At 52.7% G+C, this 19,806-nt stretch overlaps 1 protein-coding gene and 6 non-coding genes across 7 annotated transcripts; 3 read left to right on the top strand and 4 right to left on the bottom strand.

Annotated features, from left to right (window-relative positions):
- Positions 1-936: 936 nt before the first annotated feature.
- On the bottom strand, positions 937-6,459 carry LOC117000847 (feather keratin Cos1-1/Cos1-3/Cos2-1-like). The gene is made up of 2 exons (XM_033068899.1): positions 6,370-6,459; positions 937-1,275 (listed from the first exon to the last, which is right to left on the bottom strand). The coding sequence occupies exons 1-2, from the start codon at positions 6,457-6,459 to the stop codon at positions 937-939; spliced, it is 429 nt and encodes a 142-aa protein (XP_032924790.1).
- A 1,941-nt stretch (positions 6,460-8,400) lies between these two features.
- Positions 8,401-8,482, top strand: TRNAS-AGA. Its single transcript has one exon. It is a non-coding gene; the product is annotated as a tRNA-Ser (tRNA).
- An 877-nt stretch (positions 8,483-9,359) lies between these two features.
- On the top strand, positions 9,360-9,431 carry TRNAM-CAU. Its single transcript has one exon. It is a non-coding gene; the product is annotated as a tRNA-Met (tRNA).
- A 631-nt stretch (positions 9,432-10,062) lies between these two features.
- Positions 10,063-10,134, top strand: TRNAQ-CUG. Its single transcript has one exon. It is a non-coding gene; the product is annotated as a tRNA-Gln (tRNA).
- Positions 10,135-16,334: 6,200 nt separating this feature from the next.
- TRNAQ-CUG lies at positions 16,335-16,406 on the bottom strand. Its single transcript has one exon. It is a non-coding gene; the product is annotated as a tRNA-Gln (tRNA).
- Positions 16,407-17,037: 631 nt separating this feature from the next.
- TRNAM-CAU lies at positions 17,038-17,109 on the bottom strand. Its single transcript has one exon. It is a non-coding gene; the product is annotated as a tRNA-Met (tRNA).
- Positions 17,110-17,989: 880 nt separating this feature from the next.
- TRNAS-AGA lies at positions 17,990-18,071 on the bottom strand. Its single transcript has one exon. It is a non-coding gene; the product is annotated as a tRNA-Ser (tRNA).
- Between the last annotated feature and the right edge of the window lie 1,735 nt (positions 18,072-19,806).

The raw sequence follows: 19,806 nt of genomic DNA on the forward strand, positions 1-19,806 counted from the left end.
CACACTTCCCCCCACACTCCTCTAAGTACAACCCACACTTGGTTCAGAAACACAAAGGGATTTGATGTATTTCCCTGAGCCCGAGGGGCATTTTCAATAGGTTTATTTACACACCTAAATACAGAGAGTGTGTTTGTGTTTGTGTGTGCATATGTGAGAAAGAGAGTGAGGGAGAGAGATAATTGATAATGGTATGAATGTTGTCACTGTGAATTTGTTATTAAGTCCTTGCAGTGCCTGTGGATTCACTGCTCCTAAACCCTTTTGCACCCTTTTAATTCTGTATCCATATCCTTTGCAGATCCGCACACTTCTGAATGCAGTCTCCCTAGAAATTGTTACTTGCTTTCAATTCGATATTGTCTTTATGCATTGTCAATTTAGTTACAGAGTCAACTTTGCCACCAAATTTTAATGAAGCCACGCTGCCAATGTCCAGCTACAGAAAGAAGTGAGTTTCTCCTTTCCATCCGACAATGCTCTACTCAGCCAACTGACACATCCCAACATCAACAAAAGAAGAGAGAAGATTGAATTTGCTATGCAATTGTGGAAAAGCTTTGACAAAAAGATAAAGTTACTCAAAATACCTATATTAACAATGACAAGGAACAAATAGGAACCAGGCCCTGCAGAGCCATGATCTGCAGTTTACAGACTCAAGCTCTATGTCTGAGGCTTTGGTGCTCTGGTGTAAATATTGGGAGATTTTGTGCAGCTTCAGGACAGCAGCCAGTGCTCACCTGGCAAAGCAGGATGTAAGGGAAGGAGGAGGAGAACAAAGGACCACGACTCTCCAGCAATGCTGCTCAAAGGCTTTAATGAGAAGGAGCACAAGCAATGGCAGAGATCAGAGACCAAGGAACACGTGTGGGGGAGCAGGGAGGGAAGGAGATGGGCCCATTAGGCAAGGGCAAAGGGGAAGATGCGGCGGCTTCAGCAGATCTGCCCGCAGCGGGAGAGAGGCAGACACAGGCCTGACGCCCCCAGGCCAAGGGAGCCCCCAGAAGAGATGGGAACCCCCGCGGTGCTGAGGGAGCTGCCCACAGCAGCTGACAGAGAGGATCCCACGGCTGTGCTCTGAGGGAAAGAGGTGAGGATGGGGCCCGGCATGGTCACCACCACGGGCGAAGGCTCGATGTACACCGTGGAGTCGGCGCAGCGGGCGAGGCAGGGCTCAGTGCAGCTGCTTGCAAGGGGGGTTGGGCCACAGGGGCCGCAGGGCCGTGGGGGACAGGGTCTGCAGCAAGACATCTCTCGGTGCAGGAGGCAAAGCTGCAAAACAGAGCAGGGAGCACCAAGCAGCCCCACGATCAGTCTGTCTCTCTGTCCCTCAGCTCTCTCCAGGGACACATTTGCTCTTCCAAACACACTCTGTGCCTACAGCTCCCACCACTCTCCTCGTGCCCTCCCAGTGGCACGGCACGGGAACGCCAGCCCACTTCAGGAACAGGAGCCAGCACAGTGGCTTGAAGGCCCCTGTGCAAAGACTGCTCACAGCCCATGTCCACAACAGACACGGCTGTGTTAGACATGGCCGGGGATGCACTGCGACATTTTGTTACACCACGGCAGGTGCAAATTCTGCTGGGCACATCCCCCTGTGGCTGAGCCCCATTGCTCCCCTTGTGCTGGAACCAAGCCCCCTCTTCCCAGCTCTCCCCAGGCACCAGCATGGAAAGGCTGATGGCCCTTCCACACTTCTGTGTCAGGGCCCAGCTGGGGCAGCCCAAGGATCAAGCCAGGCAGCCTCCATGCCAGCAGTTCAGCCCACAGGGAGGGATGGAGCGCACTCAGGCTTACCTCGTTCCTCGAGGAAAGGGAGGCCAGAGAGCAGGATGCTGAGCCTGGAGCAGAGCAGCCTTTTATGCTGTGTCCCAGAGCCCTGTGGGGCCACAAACATTCCTTGTTCCTGAAACATCCAAACTCCTGGGAGTGGCCACATGTGAGCCCTCGCTGATCATGGCATCCCTGCCTCTTTCATCACATATGTTGTTCTCCCACTTTTTAGAACCCAAAATTGTGCAATGATGCTTAGAAGCACTTTATGATCAAATGGACCTTCAACCAGGTAGCTTGAGCCCTCACAAACGGCTTCTACGAGTATTCTTGACAACCTATTTCAGTGTCTCAACTCTCTCAGAGAAAAAGATTCCTTCCCAAAATCTAATCCATGTATATCTTCATTCCGTTCCGTACCTGTAGCCCTTGAGCCATCCCAGCACACCCCAAGCAAGTATCCTTCACTTTCTTAACTGGATGTGTCCTGGGTTCATTCTTTTCTCTTTGCTACACAACCCCAGCCCTTCTCTTCTGCCTGTCCTCACAGGGCAATGGCTTCTCTTGCCTGATAGTGTTTGTGGCTCGTCTGGACCCGCTGCCACATGTCCCTGTGTTTCTTAGGCTGTGGGTACTAAAGCTGGAGGCAGAACCCAGCTGTGGTGTCATGAGAGTCAAGTGAAGCGGGACAATCCCCTCCGTTGATCTGCTGGCCACACGGCTCTGGATGCAGCCCAGAATACGATTGGATTTTTCACTGGGCTGCTCGCAGGTGGTGCAGGTTCATGCTCAGTATTTCAACCTCCTGCAAGTCCTTCTCTGCAGGGCTGCTCTCAGTCCACTCATGGCCCAGCCTGTGTCCATGTTTGGGGTTGCCCTGACCTTGGCGCTTGACTTTGTTGAGCTTCATGAGGTTTGCACAGACCCACCTCTCCAGCGTGTCCACATCCCTCTGGATTGCATCCCCTCCTCTGGACCCCATCTCTCAGCTCAATGTCATCCACAAACCTGCTGAGGATGCACTCAATCCCTCTCCCCAGATCTCACAACAAGGTGTTTAATATTCCTGGTCCTATCACCAAACACTGAGAATCCACACAGATCATAATTTGGACACCACTCAGGTTGGACATGGAGCACTTGATCACAAATCTTTGAAGTGCCACCATCCATCCAATTCTATGTGCACTGCGTGGCTACCCCCTGAAAATCCATGTCACTCTGATTTAGATAGAAGGATGCAAAGAGCGGGTCCAGAAGTGACTGTCCAAGGGAATCTCCACAGCAAAATGTCCCTTGAAAACTAAATAAGGCCCTCATGCATTTTACAACCTTAACTCCAGCCTCAGTTTTGGAAGTTGGCATGCTCTAGGAAACAAGGAAATCAACACGTAGGAAGGTGATCAGCATGGCTATGTTTCTCCCTGAATGACAAATTGAGTCATGTCATCACACACAAATTGACCCACTTTGCTCCATGTGTCCAGCCCTGAGGCCAGGATCTGGATGGGGTCTTTAGGGAAGAAGTTGAGGGCAGGGGGCCCAAAGCTCATGGCTCCTTTTCCTGGGGCAGGCATCACTTTGCCCAGTCAATTAATTTCAGAGTTCAAAGGGATATTGGATCAGTCTTGTAGATCATGTGGGAATCACTGTGATGTAGAAGAGTTGGGAAAATCCAACTTGAACTTCAGGCTAAACTGAAGCATGCTGATGTGGAAATGAGTGCACATGATGCTCTGGACTCAGGCATTCCAAGGATACCAGAGCACATAGCCACTTTCCTCCAGAATTTCTGATTGTCTCTGGGCCATTTCATGACATTTAAGATTGGTCCCAAAACACCTTGTATGTCCATGTAATCCTTTGTGGTTGCTGCAGCTTCCCAAAAGGCGTTGTGTTTTGGGGGCTGCACAATATCCCATGGAATGCAGGGCAACCCAGGATAACACTTCCAGTGTTATCTCTTGTGTTCCAGTGGGAGAGACCTCTGGAAGTCCACTGCTCCTGCTCTGAGAAGAACAAACTTGCCAGTTGCCTCCAGAAGCTGTGGGCCTTGACCCAATGTCCTCTGAATTCTGCCACTGTCAGACTGGGCAGACACTCCCTGTGACAAGGAACCCCTTTGGGACAGAAGGGCTGCAATGCAGAGAGAAATCGCTCCCACCAGAGCTTCCCCTGTAAGTCCTATGGGGAACTTTCAGCCCAAATCCTGAGAGTTCCTCACTCTCCATGGCCAGATCTCACCCCATAAGCCTGGGATCGGATCACCCCATGGATGCTGCCCTTTCCTGGCACTGCAGAGGCCATGTCCGGGTTGCTGTCCCTGTTTGGTGTCCCTGGGGACAAAGGGAGGTGGTGCAGATCTCTTATGGAGAGAGGCTGTGCCAAAGGACCAAGCAGAATAGAAGGGCTGCATCTCCTGATGCATGGGGGAGGTGGAGGGCATTGCTCTTGTGCAGGCTGGTGGAGATGAGCAAGGCATGGAGGGGTGCATGTATCTGCTGTCTCCAGCAACTCCTGGCCTTTCTGGACAGAAGGAAGCCAAACTCTCCTGAGAGGTGCATTGTCAAAGGGCAAGAGGCAGCAATCACAAGTTGCAAGAAAGGAAATGCCAGGGCTGCCTGGGGGAAGACAAGGGGCAGGCCTGGGAGAGCTGCACAAGGAATAGTGACCTCTTTCTTAAGCTGTGTCAATGCATAGAAGTCAGCAGGACAAGGCCCAGAGCCTGCTGATGAACTGGGGCAGTTTGATCTGCCCAGAGCAGTTGAGCACAAGACCTCCAGAGCTCCAGCCAGACCTTCTGGGGTTGATCTGGAGTACTCTGAGTCGCTACAGCCCTTGAGCAGCCACCAAAATGCCATGCCTTGGGAGACAGCAAATGCAGGAGATTGCAGAGAAGCACCAGGTGATCCATGAATGGGGATAAAAGGTGGGGAAATACCCTTCATGGCAGCAGAACATTGAGGATAAGAGCTCTGTTATCCCTTGAGCGTCTGAGCGAGTGGCACCAAGTGCACTGAAGTCCACACTGAGTGACTCAGGTTTGCCTGGAGCTCTGGGATTTTCCCAGCTCTTCCACATCACAATGACACCCACATGCTCTATGAGACTGATCCAGAGTCCCTTTGAAATGTAAAATGCACGGAATGGGAAACTCCATGCCAGACCCAGAAAAAAGAGCCATGGGCTTTGGGTCCCTGCCCTCAGCCTCTTCCCCAAAGCTGCCAGCCAGGTCTCTGGCCTCGGGCATGAGCTGAGCAAAACAGGTCAGTGTGGCTGTGGGTCTCTTTCAGGGAAGGACTCGGCATCTCTTTGATCACAAAACCAGGCCATGGTAAAGCCTGTGGACTGTAAGCAAGATGCCCATGGCAGTCACTGAGTCTGCAGGGATGCCCTTCAATCTGAACATGGCCTCTCCTTGCCACTGAGCTCTGCCACCTCCCTGCAGTTGAGTCTCTTCCCCACTATGGGTTTATGCAGTGTTCACTTGCTGCCTCAGCTGACCCACAGTCTCTGTACATCTCTGATGACCCTGTGGAAGAAATGACTCTCAGGATTAGCCTGAGTGCCTGCACTGAAAGCTCTTGAGAGGGGACCTCAGGTGTTTCTTCACAGCAGAATTTAGCTGAAACAGGAGTCAAATTAACCATCAAGAAGAACAAGTGACAGAAGCAATAGACATTACACAAACAGATTTCACGTTGTACACTGGCCTGGGGACACAATGTAGAGTGTCCTTAGGTACCTGGGACGCATGTGAATAATTTCCATGTCTGGTGGTGTGAAATTGGTGAAAAATACCTGAGATGAAAGAGGCAGGGATGCCATGATCAGCGAGGGCTCACATGTGGCCACTCCCAGGAGTTTGGATGTTTCAGGGACAAGGAATGTTTGTGGCCCCACAGGGCTCTGGGACACAGCATAAAAGGCTGCTCTGCTCCAGGCTCAGCATCCTGCTCTCTGGCCTCCCTTTCCTCGAGGAACGAGGTAAGCCTGAGTGCGCTCCATCCCTCCCTGTGGGCTGAACTGCTGGCATGGAGGCTGCCCGGCTTGATCCTTGGGCTGCCCCAGCTGGGCCCTGACACAGAAGTGTGGAAGGGCCGTCAGCCTTTCCATGCTGGTGCCTGGGGAGAGCTGGGAAGAGGGGGCTTGGTTCCAGCACAAGGGGAGCAATGGGGCTCAACCACAGGGGGATATGCCCAGCAGAATTTGCACCTGCCGTGGTGTAACAAAATGTCGCAGTGCATCCCCGGCCATGTCTAACACAGCCGTGTCTGTTGTGGACATGGGCTGTGAGCAGTCTTTGCACAGGGGCCTTCAAGCCACTGTGCTGGCTCCTGTTTCCTGAAGTGGGCTGGCGTTCCCATGCCGTGCCACTGGGAGGGCACGAGGAGAGTGGTGGGAGCTGTAGGCACAGAGTGTGTTTGGAAGAGCAAATGTGTCCCTGGAGAGAGCCGAGGGACAGAGAGACAGACTGATCGTGGGGCTGCTTGGTGCTCCCTGCTCTGTGTTGCAGCTTTGCCTCCTGCACCGAGAGATGTCTTGCTGCAGACCCTGTCCCCCACGGCCCTGCGGCCCCTGTGGCCCAACCCCCCTTGCAAGCAGCTGCACTGAGCCCTGCATCGCCCGCTGCGCCGACTCCACGGTGTACATCGAGCCTTCGCCCGTGGTGGTGACCATGCCGGGCCCCATCCTCACCTCTTTCCCTCAGAGCACAGCCGTGGGATCCTCTCTGTCAGCTGCTGTGGGCAGCTCCCTCAGCACCGCGGGGGTTCCCATCTCTTCTGGGGGCTCCCTTGGCCTGGGGGGGTCAGGCCTGTGTCTGCCTCTCTCCCGCTGCGGGCAGATCTGCTGAAGCCGCCGCATCTTCCCCTTTGCCCTTGCCTAATGGGCCCATCTCCTTCCCTCCCTGCTCCCCCACACGTGTTCCTTGGTCTCTGATCTCTGCCATTGCTTGTGCTCCTTCTCATTAAAGCCTTTGAGCAGCATTGCTGGAGAGTCGTGGTCCTTTGTTCTTCTGCTCCTTCCGTTACCTCCTGCTTTGCCAGGTGAGCACTGGCTGCGGTCCTGAAGCGGCACAAACACTCCCAAAGATTACACAAGGGCACCAGAACCTCAGACATAGAGCTTGAGTCTGCAAACTGCTGACCATGGCCCTGAAGGGCCTGGTTCCTATTTGTTCCTTTTCAGAGTTAATACAGATATTTTGAGTTACCTTTCCATCCTTTGAAATCTCCTTCAGGAAAACATAGCAAATTCAATTTTCTGTCTTCTTTTGCTGATGTTGGGATATGTCAGTGGGATGGGTACAGCAATGTGGGCGGGAAAGGAGAAATGCACTCCTTTCCATGGCTGGACATTTCAGTGTGGCTTCAACAGAGGCTGATGGCAAGGTTCACTCTGTCATTCACTAAGTGGAGAAAGCATGAAGAGAATATTGAATTGAAATCAAAGCTTAATGATTTTTAGAGAGGCTGCATTCTGAAGTGTATGGAATTAAAAAGGTTAGAATTAAAAGGGTTCCAAAGGATTGAGGAGGAGTTGATCCACAGTCTCTGCAAGGACTTAATAACAAATTCACAGTGACAACATTCATATCGTTATCAATTCTCTCTCGCTCACATGCACACACATACAAACACAAACACAGTCTCTGCATTTAGGTGTGTAAATAAACCTATAGAAAATGCCCCTCTTGGGCTCAGGGAAATACATCAAATCCCTTTATGTTTCTCAACCAAGCGTGGACTGTACTTAGAGGAGTGTGGGGGGAAGTGTGTGTGCATCAAACCAGGCTTCATCAGCAGTGATGGGATTTCGAATAGCCCAGCTTTACACTTCTCCAGCTTCCAGAGATGTTGCAGCTTGAAGGAGGTGCTGGCACTGCCTTCTGTCATCCATGAGCTTCGCTGAGAACAGAGCTGTTTAGAGGTTCACCAGATGATTTGCCATAGTCATAAGAGGTAAAAATTTCCCTTCCAACTATGACATAATCCATGGTGGTCACTACTTGAAACAACTCCCAAGACATTGGGAAATATTTGCAAAATTGCAGCTACAGTAGTGGTCTTCCATTTGGGCTACAGTTTATCAAGAACTTTGATTTTGTAAGTTAGGTTGAACACTATGAAGTTTTCTCCATCTGTCAAATTTTACCTGAAGATATTAACTTTAACTTCAGATATTAATTATTTTCAAATTGTAAGCTAAGATCAAATGCTGTGAAGTTTTTAGGCCATGATCCTTTTTATCTTTGTCTTCTCTGTCTTTTGTCATTCGCACACACGCACACACACACACACACACAAATACATACAATACACATCTCCTAGCCAGCTATCAGTACATTACTGTATGGATTGCTTGGAATTGTTTGGTTTTAATGTTGTTTTGGTTTATTTAGTTGTGCCGCAAGGGTCCCCTAAGTAGTAGAGTGAATCTCGGCAACGAACTTTGCTTCAAAATCACTGCCAGGGCTATCAGCAAAAGCCACATTTAATATTAAAGGAATGCAGAACAATCTGACACAGCCATTTGCAAGAGAAGCCTTGGGCTGCAGTGCGTGGGTGTCGGTGTCATGGCACAGGGTGTGTGATGAGCAGCCAACGAGGGCCACAGCAGGTAGTTGTGGCCGAGTGGTGAAGGCGATGGACTAGAAATCCATTGGGGTTTCCCCGCGCAGGTTCGAATCCTGCCAACTACGGGGCACACGCCCCTTTTGGGCTGCGGGCAGCTGACCCCGCTGCACAGGTACCACCCCACACCACAGCTGGGTGCCATGGACAGCAGCTGCAGCTGCCCACAGGCCTCCTGCACTTGCAGCCCCGCCTGTTCCCGCAAGGCAGGAGCTGCTGGCAGCCTTGCCTGCCTACTGAAGGGCTCTCTCAGGGCAAGGGAAAGCCTTGAGGGGCACGTGTGAGGCCAGGGGACAAAAGCTCATTGCTGCTGTAAGGGCTGTGCCCTGCAGCCAAGTCACTTGGGGTGGGGGAGGAAACCCTGCAAGGGAAAAGAAGCTCAGAGGCATTGTCAGCATCAATGAAGAAGGACAGGGAAAATGCAACAGGAGCTGAGCATTTCATGATTGCGCACTGGTTTCTCTGATAAAAGCAAGAAAAAACCGGCACTGCGACCACTGGTTTAGCACAAAGTGCCTAGGACTCACATCTTTTACTCCATAGTGGCCATGAGCAGCCTTGAGCTGAGGCACCACAACAATGTGCACGGCTAAAAGGGGGAAGTTCTTTCCATTGTCAATCCCAAGCAAAGGCGACCCGTGTCCCTCCATGGGCAGCAAGAACTGAAGTGTCGGGCAGGTGCAGTCCTGCAGCATGCTGGGAGCAGATCTGGATCTCAGGGCAGGCTGCAGGGGTCAGGCTGTGTCTGGATTTCAGGTGCCCTCATGCCTAGCAAGGCCCAAGGCTGCAGCCTGCGTCCCGGTGTGCCTTGGGAGATGAACTTGTTAGGGAGTGCATTTTGTGGGGTGGGGGAGGCCAAGCAGAGAGGAAGGGAGGGAGTGAGGGCCAGCAGTGGCCGGCAGCATCGGGCTGCGCTGAGGGCAATGGCAGCCAAGGCTCAGGAGGAGCAGAGTGGCGCAGCGGGAGCGTGCTGGGCCCATAACCCAGAGGTCGATGGATCGAAACCATCCTCTGCTAAGGCTCTTTTTTCACCAACGCTGCCTCGCACAACAGCTTTTACCCTGCTTGGCTCTAGCTCTTGGGCAGCCCTGGCCATAGCCCTCCTTGTCCCTCTGCCACAGCCCCCTGCTTTAGGTGGCAATGATACAGCTTCTCTCATTTTTTTAACTAACTTTAGTCAGGGGTTTGTTCACCTCTACTCACATCCAGGGAAACCAAAGATTTTCTTCAAAAGTTTCTGTTACCGCAAGGTTTGGGTTTCCCTGTGTGGGGCCTGAAGTTTTCCTCTCATTAGTCCTTAGGGAGTTGGACTGGCTTGGGTTGGAGAAGAGAAGGCAAGGAGGCTTCTGCTGCGTGAAGGCCACTTCCCAAGGCCTGCCTTGAGTCAGAGAGAGCTTGTTTCAGTTTGGGAAAGAGAAGATTGTGTGAGGTTGCGAGGCTGGCACTTGTAAGAGGGCCCATGGAAGGCTTGCAGAAGGAGCTGTGGTGCTGCCCTGAAGGATGGTGTGATTGGAGAGTGGCTGGGGGCCCTGCAGGAAGGCTGCACTTGGTGCTAGATGTCCAAGGTGGTGGAGAGAGAGGCAGGCTGAGCTGGGGGCATAAGGCTGAGCGAGGCTGAGGCCAGGGGCCAGAGGTGACCTGTGCAGAAGGTCCCATGGTGTAATGGTGAGCACTCTGGACTCTGAATCCAGTGATCTGAGTTCAAATCTCAGTGGGACCTCAGTCCTTTTGCCCCCTCAGGCTTTCCCTCAGCATGCTTACACACTCACAGCTCTACTCTGCTGCAGCTTCACTCGTGGAGTGTTCTCTGATGAATCTCACAGCAGTTGAGGTGGAGACCACCCACTCAAAATGGCTCAAGCACAGGAGCCTGCTCTGAGACTCTTGCTGCCTATGTCACATGCATGCAAAAACAAACGGAGACTGAGCTACAGGCTCTGGACATCTGTTCCCAGGTTGGACCATTCCCACAGGAACAGCAGGTTACTCTGTGTGGCATTACTTGTACTCCCACCTCTGTCCACAGCAGCTTCTTGCTTTCCTGTTCAGCTCTGTTTAATCTCTTCCCTGCCAATGTCCTTCTATTGCTCTGCAATCAGTTCCAGGAGCTCTACCAACATTGGGCACTGCCCCATCATTAGGGCTGCATTTGCTGCCATGGCAGAGGGAAAGAGTTTCCTCTCAGAGCAGGTGGCAGCTGAGGGAGGAGAAGAACAGAGGACCACGACTCTCCAGCAATGCTGCTCAAAGGCTTTAATGAGAAGGAGCACAAGCAATGGCAGAGATCAGAGACCAAGGAACACGTGTGGGGGAGCAGGGAGGGAAGGAGATGGGCCCATTAGGCAAGGGCAAAGGGGAAGATGCGGCGGCTTCAGCAGATCTGCCCGCAGCGGGAGAGAGGCAGACACAGGCCTGACCCCCCCAGGCCAAGGGAGCCCCCAGAAGAGATGGGAACCCCCGCGGTGCTGAGGGAGCTGCCCACAGCAGCTGACAGAGAGGATCCCACGGCTGTGCTCTGAGGGAAAGAGGTGAGGATGGGGCCCGGCATGGTCACCACCACGGGCGAAGGCTCGATGTACACCGTGGAGTCGGCGCAGCGGGCGATGCAGGGCTCACTGCAGCTGCTTGCAAGGGGGGTTGGGCCACAGGGGCCGCAGGGCCGTGGGGGACAGGGTCTGCAGCAAGACATCTCTCGGTGCAGGAGGCAAAGCTGCAACACAGAGCAGGGAGCACCAAGCAGCCCCACGATCAGTCTGTCTCTCTGTCCCTCGGCTCTCTCCAGGGACACATTTGCTCTTCCAAACACACTCTGTGCCTACAGCTCCCACCACCCTCCTCGTGCCCTCCCAGTGGCACGGCACGAGAACGCCAGCCCACTTCAGGAACAGGAGCCAGCACAGTGGCTTGAAGGCCCCTGTGCAAAGACTGCTCACAGCCCATGTCCACAACAGACACGGCTGTGTTAGACATGGCTGGGGATGCACTGCGACATTTTGTTACACCACGGCAGGTGCAAATTCTGCTGGGCACATCCCCCTGTGGCTGAGCCCCATTGCTCCCCTTGTGCTGGAACCAAGCCCCCTCTTCCCAGCTCTCCCCAGGCACCAGCATGGAAAGGCTGACGGCCCTTCCACACTTCTGTGTCAGGGCCCAGCTGGGGCAGCCCAAGGATCAAGCCGGGCAGCCTCCATGCCAGCAGTTCAGCCCACAGGGAGGGATGGAGCGCACTCAGGCTTACCTCGTTCCTTGAGGAAAGGGAGGCCAGAGAGCAGGATGCTGAGCCTGGAGCAGAGCAGCCTTTTATGCTGTGTCCCAGAGCCCTGTGGGGCCACAAACATTCCTTGTTCCTGAAACATCCAAATTCCTGGGAGTGGCCACTTGCAACCCCTCTTACTCATTAGGTCCCTGCCTCTTTCATCTCAAATGTTGTTCTTCCACTTTGTACACCCAGAACAGTTCAATGACTCTTAGAAGCACTTTGGAATGCGATGGATTAAAAATAGTCTGGAACCTCTTCTACAACCATTCTGGACAACCTGTTGCACTGTCTCACCCTTCTCAAAGTTTCCTTCCCAAATTCCAATCTAAATATACCTTCATTCAGTTCTGAACCTATAGCCCTTGAGCCATCACTGCACACCCCAAGCAAGTATCCTTCACTTTCTTAACTGGATGTGTCCTGGGATCCTTCTCTTCTCTTTGCTACACAACCCCAGCCCTTCTCTTCAGCCTATCCTCACAGGGCAATGGCTCCTCTTGCCTGATAGTGTTTGTGGCTCCTCAGGTCCCTGTCTTCTTAAGTTGTGGGTACTAGCGCTGGCGGCAGAACCCAGCTATGGTGTCATGAGAGTCAAGTGAAGCGGGACAATCCCCTCCGTTGATCTGCTGGCCACACGGCTCTGGATGCAGCCCAGAATACAATTGGATTTTTCACTGGGCTGCTCGCAGGTGGTGCAGGTTCATGCTCAGTATTTCAACCTCCTGCAAGTCCTTCTCTGCAGGGCTGCTCTCAGTCCACTCATGGCCCAGCCTGTGTCCATGTTTGGGGTTGCCCTGACCTTGGCACTTGACCTTGTTGAGCTTCATGAGGTTTGCACAGACCCACCTCTCCAGCGTGTCCACGTCCCTCTGGATTGCATCCCCTCCTCTGGACCCCATCTCTCAGCTCAATGTCATCCACAAACCTGCTGAGGATGCACTCAATCCCTCTCCCCAGATCTCACAACAAGGTGTTTAATATTCCTGGTCCTATCACCAAACACTGAAAATCCACACACATCATAAGTTGGACACCACTCAGGTTGGACATGGAGCACTTGATCACAAATCTTTGAAGTGCCACCATCCATCCAATTCTATGTGCACTGCATGGCTACCCCCCTGAAAATCCATGTCACTCTGATTTAGATAGAAGGATGCAAAGAGCAGGTCCAGAAGTGACTGTCCAAGGGAATCTCCACAGCAAAATGTCCCTTGAAAACTAAATAAGACCCTCATGCATTTTACAACCTTAACTCCAGCCTCAGCTTTGGAAGTTGGGAAACAAGGAAATCAACATGTAGGAAGGTGATCAAAAGCATGGCTATGTTTCTCCCTGAATGACAAATTGAGCCATGTCATCACACACAAATTGATCCTCTTTGCTCCATGTGTCCAGCCCTGAATCAGGATGGTGTCTTTGGGGAAGAGGCTGAGGGCAGGGAGCCCAAATCTCATGGCTCCTTTTCCTGGGGCAGGCATCACTTTGCCCAGTCAATTACAGTAATTTCACCATTATAAGCCGCATCATTTGTACTAAAATTTTGGTCCGAACCCGGAGTGCGGCTTATAACCAGATGCAGCTTATATATAGACTAAGAATGGAAAGTTGTTTTTTTAGTTTGGAGGACAGGTGCCTGTTAAGAAAGGCAGGAGCCTCTCTTTAAAATCATGTGAACCCCCTCCCTCCAAATTATTACAATTTTTAAATTAAGGAGCTCCCAGGCAAAGATATGGGAATTAGGAATAACAGTTCTTTACTAGGGAAATTAAAATAGAAATACATTACTATAAAGAAACAAACTCCAAACCCTGACAAAGTCAGAGTACAGCCTGACACCCGTCAGGCAGGGTGTTGGTAGCAGTCCCATTAAATGGTGGCTGCAGTACTCTTGCAGTGACAGATGTGATTCAGTTGGAGCAGTGCTCCTGTACAAGGTGCAGTTTCCCTCTGGAGGTCCAGTGGGGATGTGGAGAAATCCAGTTTCCCTCTGGAGTCCAGTGGAGAAAGGGGCTCCCTTAGTGTCCCAAAACCTCTGTTTTTATGTTGGTAAGAAATGTTGGGCTCTTTCCCCTGGCTGGAGCAGCTTCCAATGGGATGCAGTAATTTTATCAGTCACACAGTGGGACTCAATGGGCCATTAGCAGAAAATAACTCGCTGGAGGAAGGATGGGTTGTGAAAAGATAAAGAACAATGCCCCACCTGGTTTCAGTGGATGGCCCATTAGCAGAATATCTGCCGTTGATATGAGGATCACTGCCCCCCCTCTCAACAGATGGTGGTAGAAAAAATACCTTTTATCACACTCTGTATTGCAACCCAAGACACCTGGAAGTGCGGCTTATAATCTGGTGCATTTCATAAGCATGAAATTACTGTAATTTCACAGGTAAAAGGGATATTGGATCGGTCTCGTAGAGCATGTGAAAATCACTGTGATGTGGAAGAGTTGGGAAAATCCAACTTGAGCTTCAGGCTAAACTGAAGCATGCTGATGTGCAAATGAGTGCACATGATGCCCTGGACTCAGGCATTCCAGGGATACCAGAGCACCTAGCCTGTTTGCTCCAAAATTTCTGCCTTTGTCAGGGGAATTTCCAAACCTTTTTAGGACCAGTCCCAAAACACCTTGTATGTCCATGTAATCCTGTGTGGCTGCTGCAGATTTCCAATAACCAGTTCCCTTTGGTGGCTATTGGTTAATTTGGCTCCAGATATGGTGCAATTCTATGAAGAGACAATTCAGGTCACTACTCAAGACCTTTCAAGTGCAGGCACTAAGACTAATCCTGAGAGAAATTTCTCCCACAGAGTCATCCGGGATATTCAGAGGATTGATTGTAAAGGGTAAATTAATGCAGCAAGTAAACACTGCACAATCCCCTAGGGGAAGAGACCCGCTGGGGCACACATTAATAATTTCCATGTTTGGTGGTGTGAAACTGGTGAAAAATACCTGAGATGAAAGAGGCAGGGATGCCATGATCTGCGAGGGCTCACATGTGGCCACTCCCAGGAGTTTGGATGTTTCAGGAACAAGGAATGTTTGTGGCCCCACAGGGCTCTGGGACACAGCATAAAAGGCTGCTCTGCTCCAGGCTCAGCATCCTGCTCTCTGGCCTCCCTTTCCTCAAGGAACGAGGTAAGCCTGAGTGCGCTCCATCCCTCCCTGTGGGCTGAACTGCTGGCATGGAGGCTGCCCGGCTTGATCCTTGGGCTGCCCCAGCTGGGCCCTGACACAGAAGTGTGGAAGGGCCGTCAGCCTTTCCATGCTGGTGCCTGGGGAGAGCTGGGAAGAGGGGGCTTGGTTCCAGCACAAGGGGAGCAATGGGGCTCAGCCACAGGGGGATGTGCCCAGCAGAATTTGCACCTGCCGTGGTGTAACAAAATGTCGCAGTGCATCCCCGGCCATGTCTAACACAGCCGTGTCTGTTGTGGACATGGGCTGTGAGCAGTCTTTGCACAGGGGCCTTCAAGCCACTGTGCTGGCTCCTGTTCCTGAAGTGGGCTGGCGTTCTCGTGCCGTGCCACTGGGAGGGCACGAGGAGGGTGGTGGGAGCTGTAGGCACAGAGTGTGTTTGGAAGAGCAAATGTGTCCCTGGAGAGAGCCGAGGGACAGAGAGACAGACTGATCGTGGGGCTGCTTGGTGCTCCCTGCTCTGTGTTGCAGCTTTGCCTCCTGCACCGAGAGATGTCTTGCTGCAGACCCTGTCCCCCACGGCCCTGTGGCCCCTGTGGCCCAACCCCCCTTGCAAGCAGCTGCAGTGAGCCCTGCCTCGCCCGCTGCGCCGACTCCACGGTGTACATCGAGCCTTCGCCCGTGGTGGTGACCATGCCGGGCCCCATCCTCACCTCTTTCCCTCAGAGCACAGCCGTGGGATCCTCTCTGTCAGCTGCTGTGGGCAGCTCCCTCAGCACCGCGGGGGTTCCCATCTCTTCTGGGGGCTCCCTTGGCCTGGGGGGGTCAGGCCTGTGTCTGCCTCTCTCCCGCTGCGGGCAGATCTGCTGAAGCCGCCGCATCTTCCCCTTTGCCCTTGCCTAATGGGCCCATCTCCTTCCCTCCCTGCTCCCCCACACGTGTTCCTTGGTCTCTGGTCTCTGCCATTGCTTGTGCTCCTTCTCATTAAAGCCTTTGAGCAGCATTGCTGGAGAGTCGTGGTCCTCTGTTCTTCTCCTCCCTCAGCTGCCACCTGCTCTGAGAGGAAACTCTTTCCCTCTGCCATGGCAGCAAATGCAGCCCTAATGATGGGGCAGTGCCCAATGTTGGTAGAGCGCCTGGAACTGATTGCAGAGCAATAGAAAGACATTGGCAGTGAAGAGAGGAAAAGGACCCGGACAGGAAAGCAAGAAGCTGCTGTGGACAGAGGTGGGAGTACAAGTAATGCCACACAGAGTAACCTGCTGTTCCTGTGGGAATGGTCCAACCTGGGAACAGATGTCCAGAGCCTGTAGCTCAGTCTCCGTTTGTTTTTGCATGCATGTGACATAGGCAGCAAGAGTCTCAGAGCAGGCTCCTGTGCTTGAGCCATTTTGAGTGGGTGGTCTCCACCTCAGCTGCTGTGAGATTCATCAGAGAACGCTCCACGAGTGAAGCTGCAGCAGAGTAGAGCTGTGAGTGTGTAAGCATGCTGAGGGAAAGCCTGAGGGGGCAAAAGGACTGAGGTCCCACTGAGATTTGAACTCAGATCACTGGATTCAGAGTCCAGAGTGCTCACCATTACACCATGGGACCTTCTGCACAGGTCACCTCTGGCCCCTGGCCTCAGCCTCGCTCAGCCTTATGCCCCCAGCTCAGCCTGCCTCTCTCTCCACCACCTTGGACATCTTGCACCAAGTGCAGCCTTCCTGCAGGGCCCCCAGCCACTCTCCAATCACACCATCCTTCAGGGCAGCACCACAGCTCCTTCTGCAAGCCTTCCATGGACCCTCTTACAAGTGCCAGCCTCGCAACCTCACACAATCTTCTCTTTCCCAAACTGAAACAAGCTCTCTCTGACTCAAGGCAGGCCTTGGGAAGTGGCCTTCACGCAGCAGAAGCCTCCTTGCCTTCTCTTCTCCAACCCAAGCCAGTCCAACTCCCTAAGGACTAATGAGAGGAAAACTTCAGGCCCCACACAGGGAAACCCAAACCTTGCGGTAACAGAAACTTTTGAAGAAAATCTTTGGTTTCCCTGGATGTGAGTAGAGGTGAACAAACCCCTGACTAAAGTTAGTTAAAAAAATGAGAGAAGCTGTATCATTGCCACCTAAAGCAGGGGGCTGTGGCAGAGGGACAAGGAGGGCTATGGCCAGGGCTGCCCAAGAGCTAGAGCCAAGCAGGGTAAAAGCTGTTGTGCGAGGCAGCGTTGGTGAAAAAAGAGCCTTAGCAGAGGATGGTTTCGATCCATCGACCTCTGGGTTATGGGCCCAGCACGCTCCCGCTGTGCCACTCTGCTCCTCCTGAGCCTTGGCTGCCATTGCCCTCAGCGCAGCCCGATGCTGCCGGCCACTGCTGGCCCTCACTCCCTCCCTTCCTCTCTGCTTGGCCTCCCCCACCCCACAAAATGCACTCCCTAACAAGTTCATCTCCCAAGGCACACCGGGACGCAGGCTGCAGCCTTGGGCCTTGCTAGGCATGAGGGCACCTGAAATCCAGACACAGCCTGACCCCTGCAGCCTGCCCTGAGATCCAGATCTGCTCCCAGCACGCTGCAGGACTGCACCTGCCCGACACTTCAGTTCTTGCTGCCCATGGAGGGACACGGGTCGCCTTTGCTTGGGATTGACAATGGAAAGAACTTCCCCCTTTTAGCCGTGCACATTGTTGTGGTGCCTCAGCTCAATGCTGCTCATGGCCACTGTGAAGTAAAAGATCTGAGTCCTAGGCACTTTGTGCTCAGCTGGTTGCCAACCTGCAGTTTCTTCTCTTTCCCACTTGGAGCCAGTGCGCAGTCATGAAATGCTCAGCTCCAGATACTGTCTGCATTTCCCCGTCCTTCTTCATTGATGCTGACAATGCCTCTGAGCTTCTTTTCCCTTGCAGGGTTTCCTCCCCCACCCCAAGTGACTTGGCTGCAGGGCACAGCCCTTACAGCAGCAATGAGCTTTTGTCCCCTGGCCTCACACGTGCCCCTCAAGGCTTTCCCTTGCCCTGAGAGAGCCCTTCAGTAGGCAGGCAAGGCTGCCAGCAGCTCCTGCCTTGCGGGAACAGGCGGGGCTGCAAGTGCAGGAGGCCTGTGGGCAGCTGCAGCTGCTGTCCATGGCACCCAGCTGTGGTGTGGGGTGGTACCTGTGCAGCGGGGTCAGCTGCCCGCAGCCCAAAAGGGGCGTGTGCCCCGTAGTTGGCAGGATTCGAACCTGCGCGGGGAAACCCCAATGGATTTCTAGTCCATCGCCTTCACCACTCGGCCACAACTACCTGCTGCAGCCCTCCTTGGCTGCTCATCACACACCCTGTGCCACGACACCGACACCCACGCACTGCAGCCCAAGGCTTCTCTTGCAAATGGCTGTGTCAGATTGTTCTGCATTCCTTTAATATTAAATGTGGCTTTTGCTGATAGCCCTGGCAGTGATTTTGAAGCAAAGTTCGTTGTCAAGGTTCTCTCTAGTTACCAGCAATGATTATTTCAGAGATGGAATGTAAGGTTTCATCTCGGATGTCTAAGGCAAATCATCTGATGGGCCTCTGAACAGCTCTGTCCTCAGCGAAGCTCATGGATCACAGAAGGCAGTGCCAGCACCTCCCTCGAGGTGGAATATCTCTGGAAGCTGGAGAAGTGCAAAGCTGGGCTATTCGAAATCCCATCACTGCTGATGAAGCCTGGTTTGATGCACACACACTTCCCCCCACACTCCTCTAAGTACAGCCCACACTTGGTTCAGAAACACAAAGGGATTTGAGGTATCGCCCTGAGACCAAGGGGAGTTTTCTAGAAGTTTATTTACTCGCCTAAATACAGAGAGTGTGTTTGTGTTTGTGTGTGTGCATGTGAGAAAGAGAGTGACAGAGAGAGAATTGATAACGATATGAATGTTGTCACTGTGAATTTGTTATTAAGTCCTTGCATACACTGTGAATCAACTGCTAGTAAATCCTTTGGAATCCTCTTAATTCTGTATCCATATCCTTTTTAATTCCATACACTTCAGAATGCAGTCTCTCTAAAACTCATTAAGCTCTGATTTTAATTCAATATTCCCTTCATGCTTTGTCCATGTAGTGAATGACAGATTGAACCTTGCCATCAACCTCTGTTGAAGCCTCAGTCACAATGTCCAGCCATGGAAAGGAGTGCATTTCTCCTTTCCATACCACATTCCTGTATCCATCCCACTGACACATCCCAACATCAGCAAAAGAAGAGAGAAGATTGAAAATGCTATGTTTTTCTGAGGAAGATTTCAGAGGATGCAAAGGTTACTAATAATATCTGCATTAACTGTGACAAAGAACAAATTAGCACCAGGCCCTGCAGGGCCATGATCTGCAGTTTACAGACTCAAGCTCTATGTCTGAGGCTTTGGTGCTCTGGTGTAAATATTGGGAGATTTTGTGCAGCTTCAGGACAGCAGCCAGTGCTCACCTGGCAAAGCAGGATGTAAGGGAAGGAGGAGGAGAACAAAGGACCACGACTCTCCAGCAATGCTGCTCAAAGGCTTTAATGAGAAGGAGCACAAGCAATGGCAGAGATCAGAGACCAAGGAACACGTGTGGGGGAGCAGGGAGGGAAGGAGATGGGCCCATTAGGCAAGGGCAAAGGGGAAGATGCGGCGGCTTCAGCAGATCTGCCCGCAGCGGGAGAGAGGCAGACACAGGCCTGACCCCCCCAGGCCAAGGGAGCCCCCAGAAGAGATGGGAACCCCCGCGGTGCTGAGGGAGCTGCCCACAGCAGCTGACAGAGAGGATCCCACGGCTGTGCTCTGAGGGAAAGAGGTGAGGATGGGGCCCGGCATGGTCACCACCACGGGCGAAGGCTCGATGTACACCGTGGAGTCGGCGCAGCGGGCGAGGCAGGGCTCAGTGCAGCTGCTTGCAAGGGGGGTTGGGCCACAGGGGCCGCAGGGCCGTGGGGGACAGGGTCTGCAGCAAGACATCTCTCGGTGCAGGAGGCAAAGCTGCAAAACAGAGCAGGGAGCACCAAGCAGCCCCA

Source organism: Catharus ustulatus, chromosome 10, assembly GCF_009819885.2.
Source record: "Catharus ustulatus isolate bCatUst1 chromosome 10, bCatUst1.pri.v2, whole genome shotgun sequence".
Classification (NCBI taxonomy): Eukaryota; Metazoa; Chordata; class Aves; order Passeriformes; family Turdidae; genus Catharus; species Catharus ustulatus.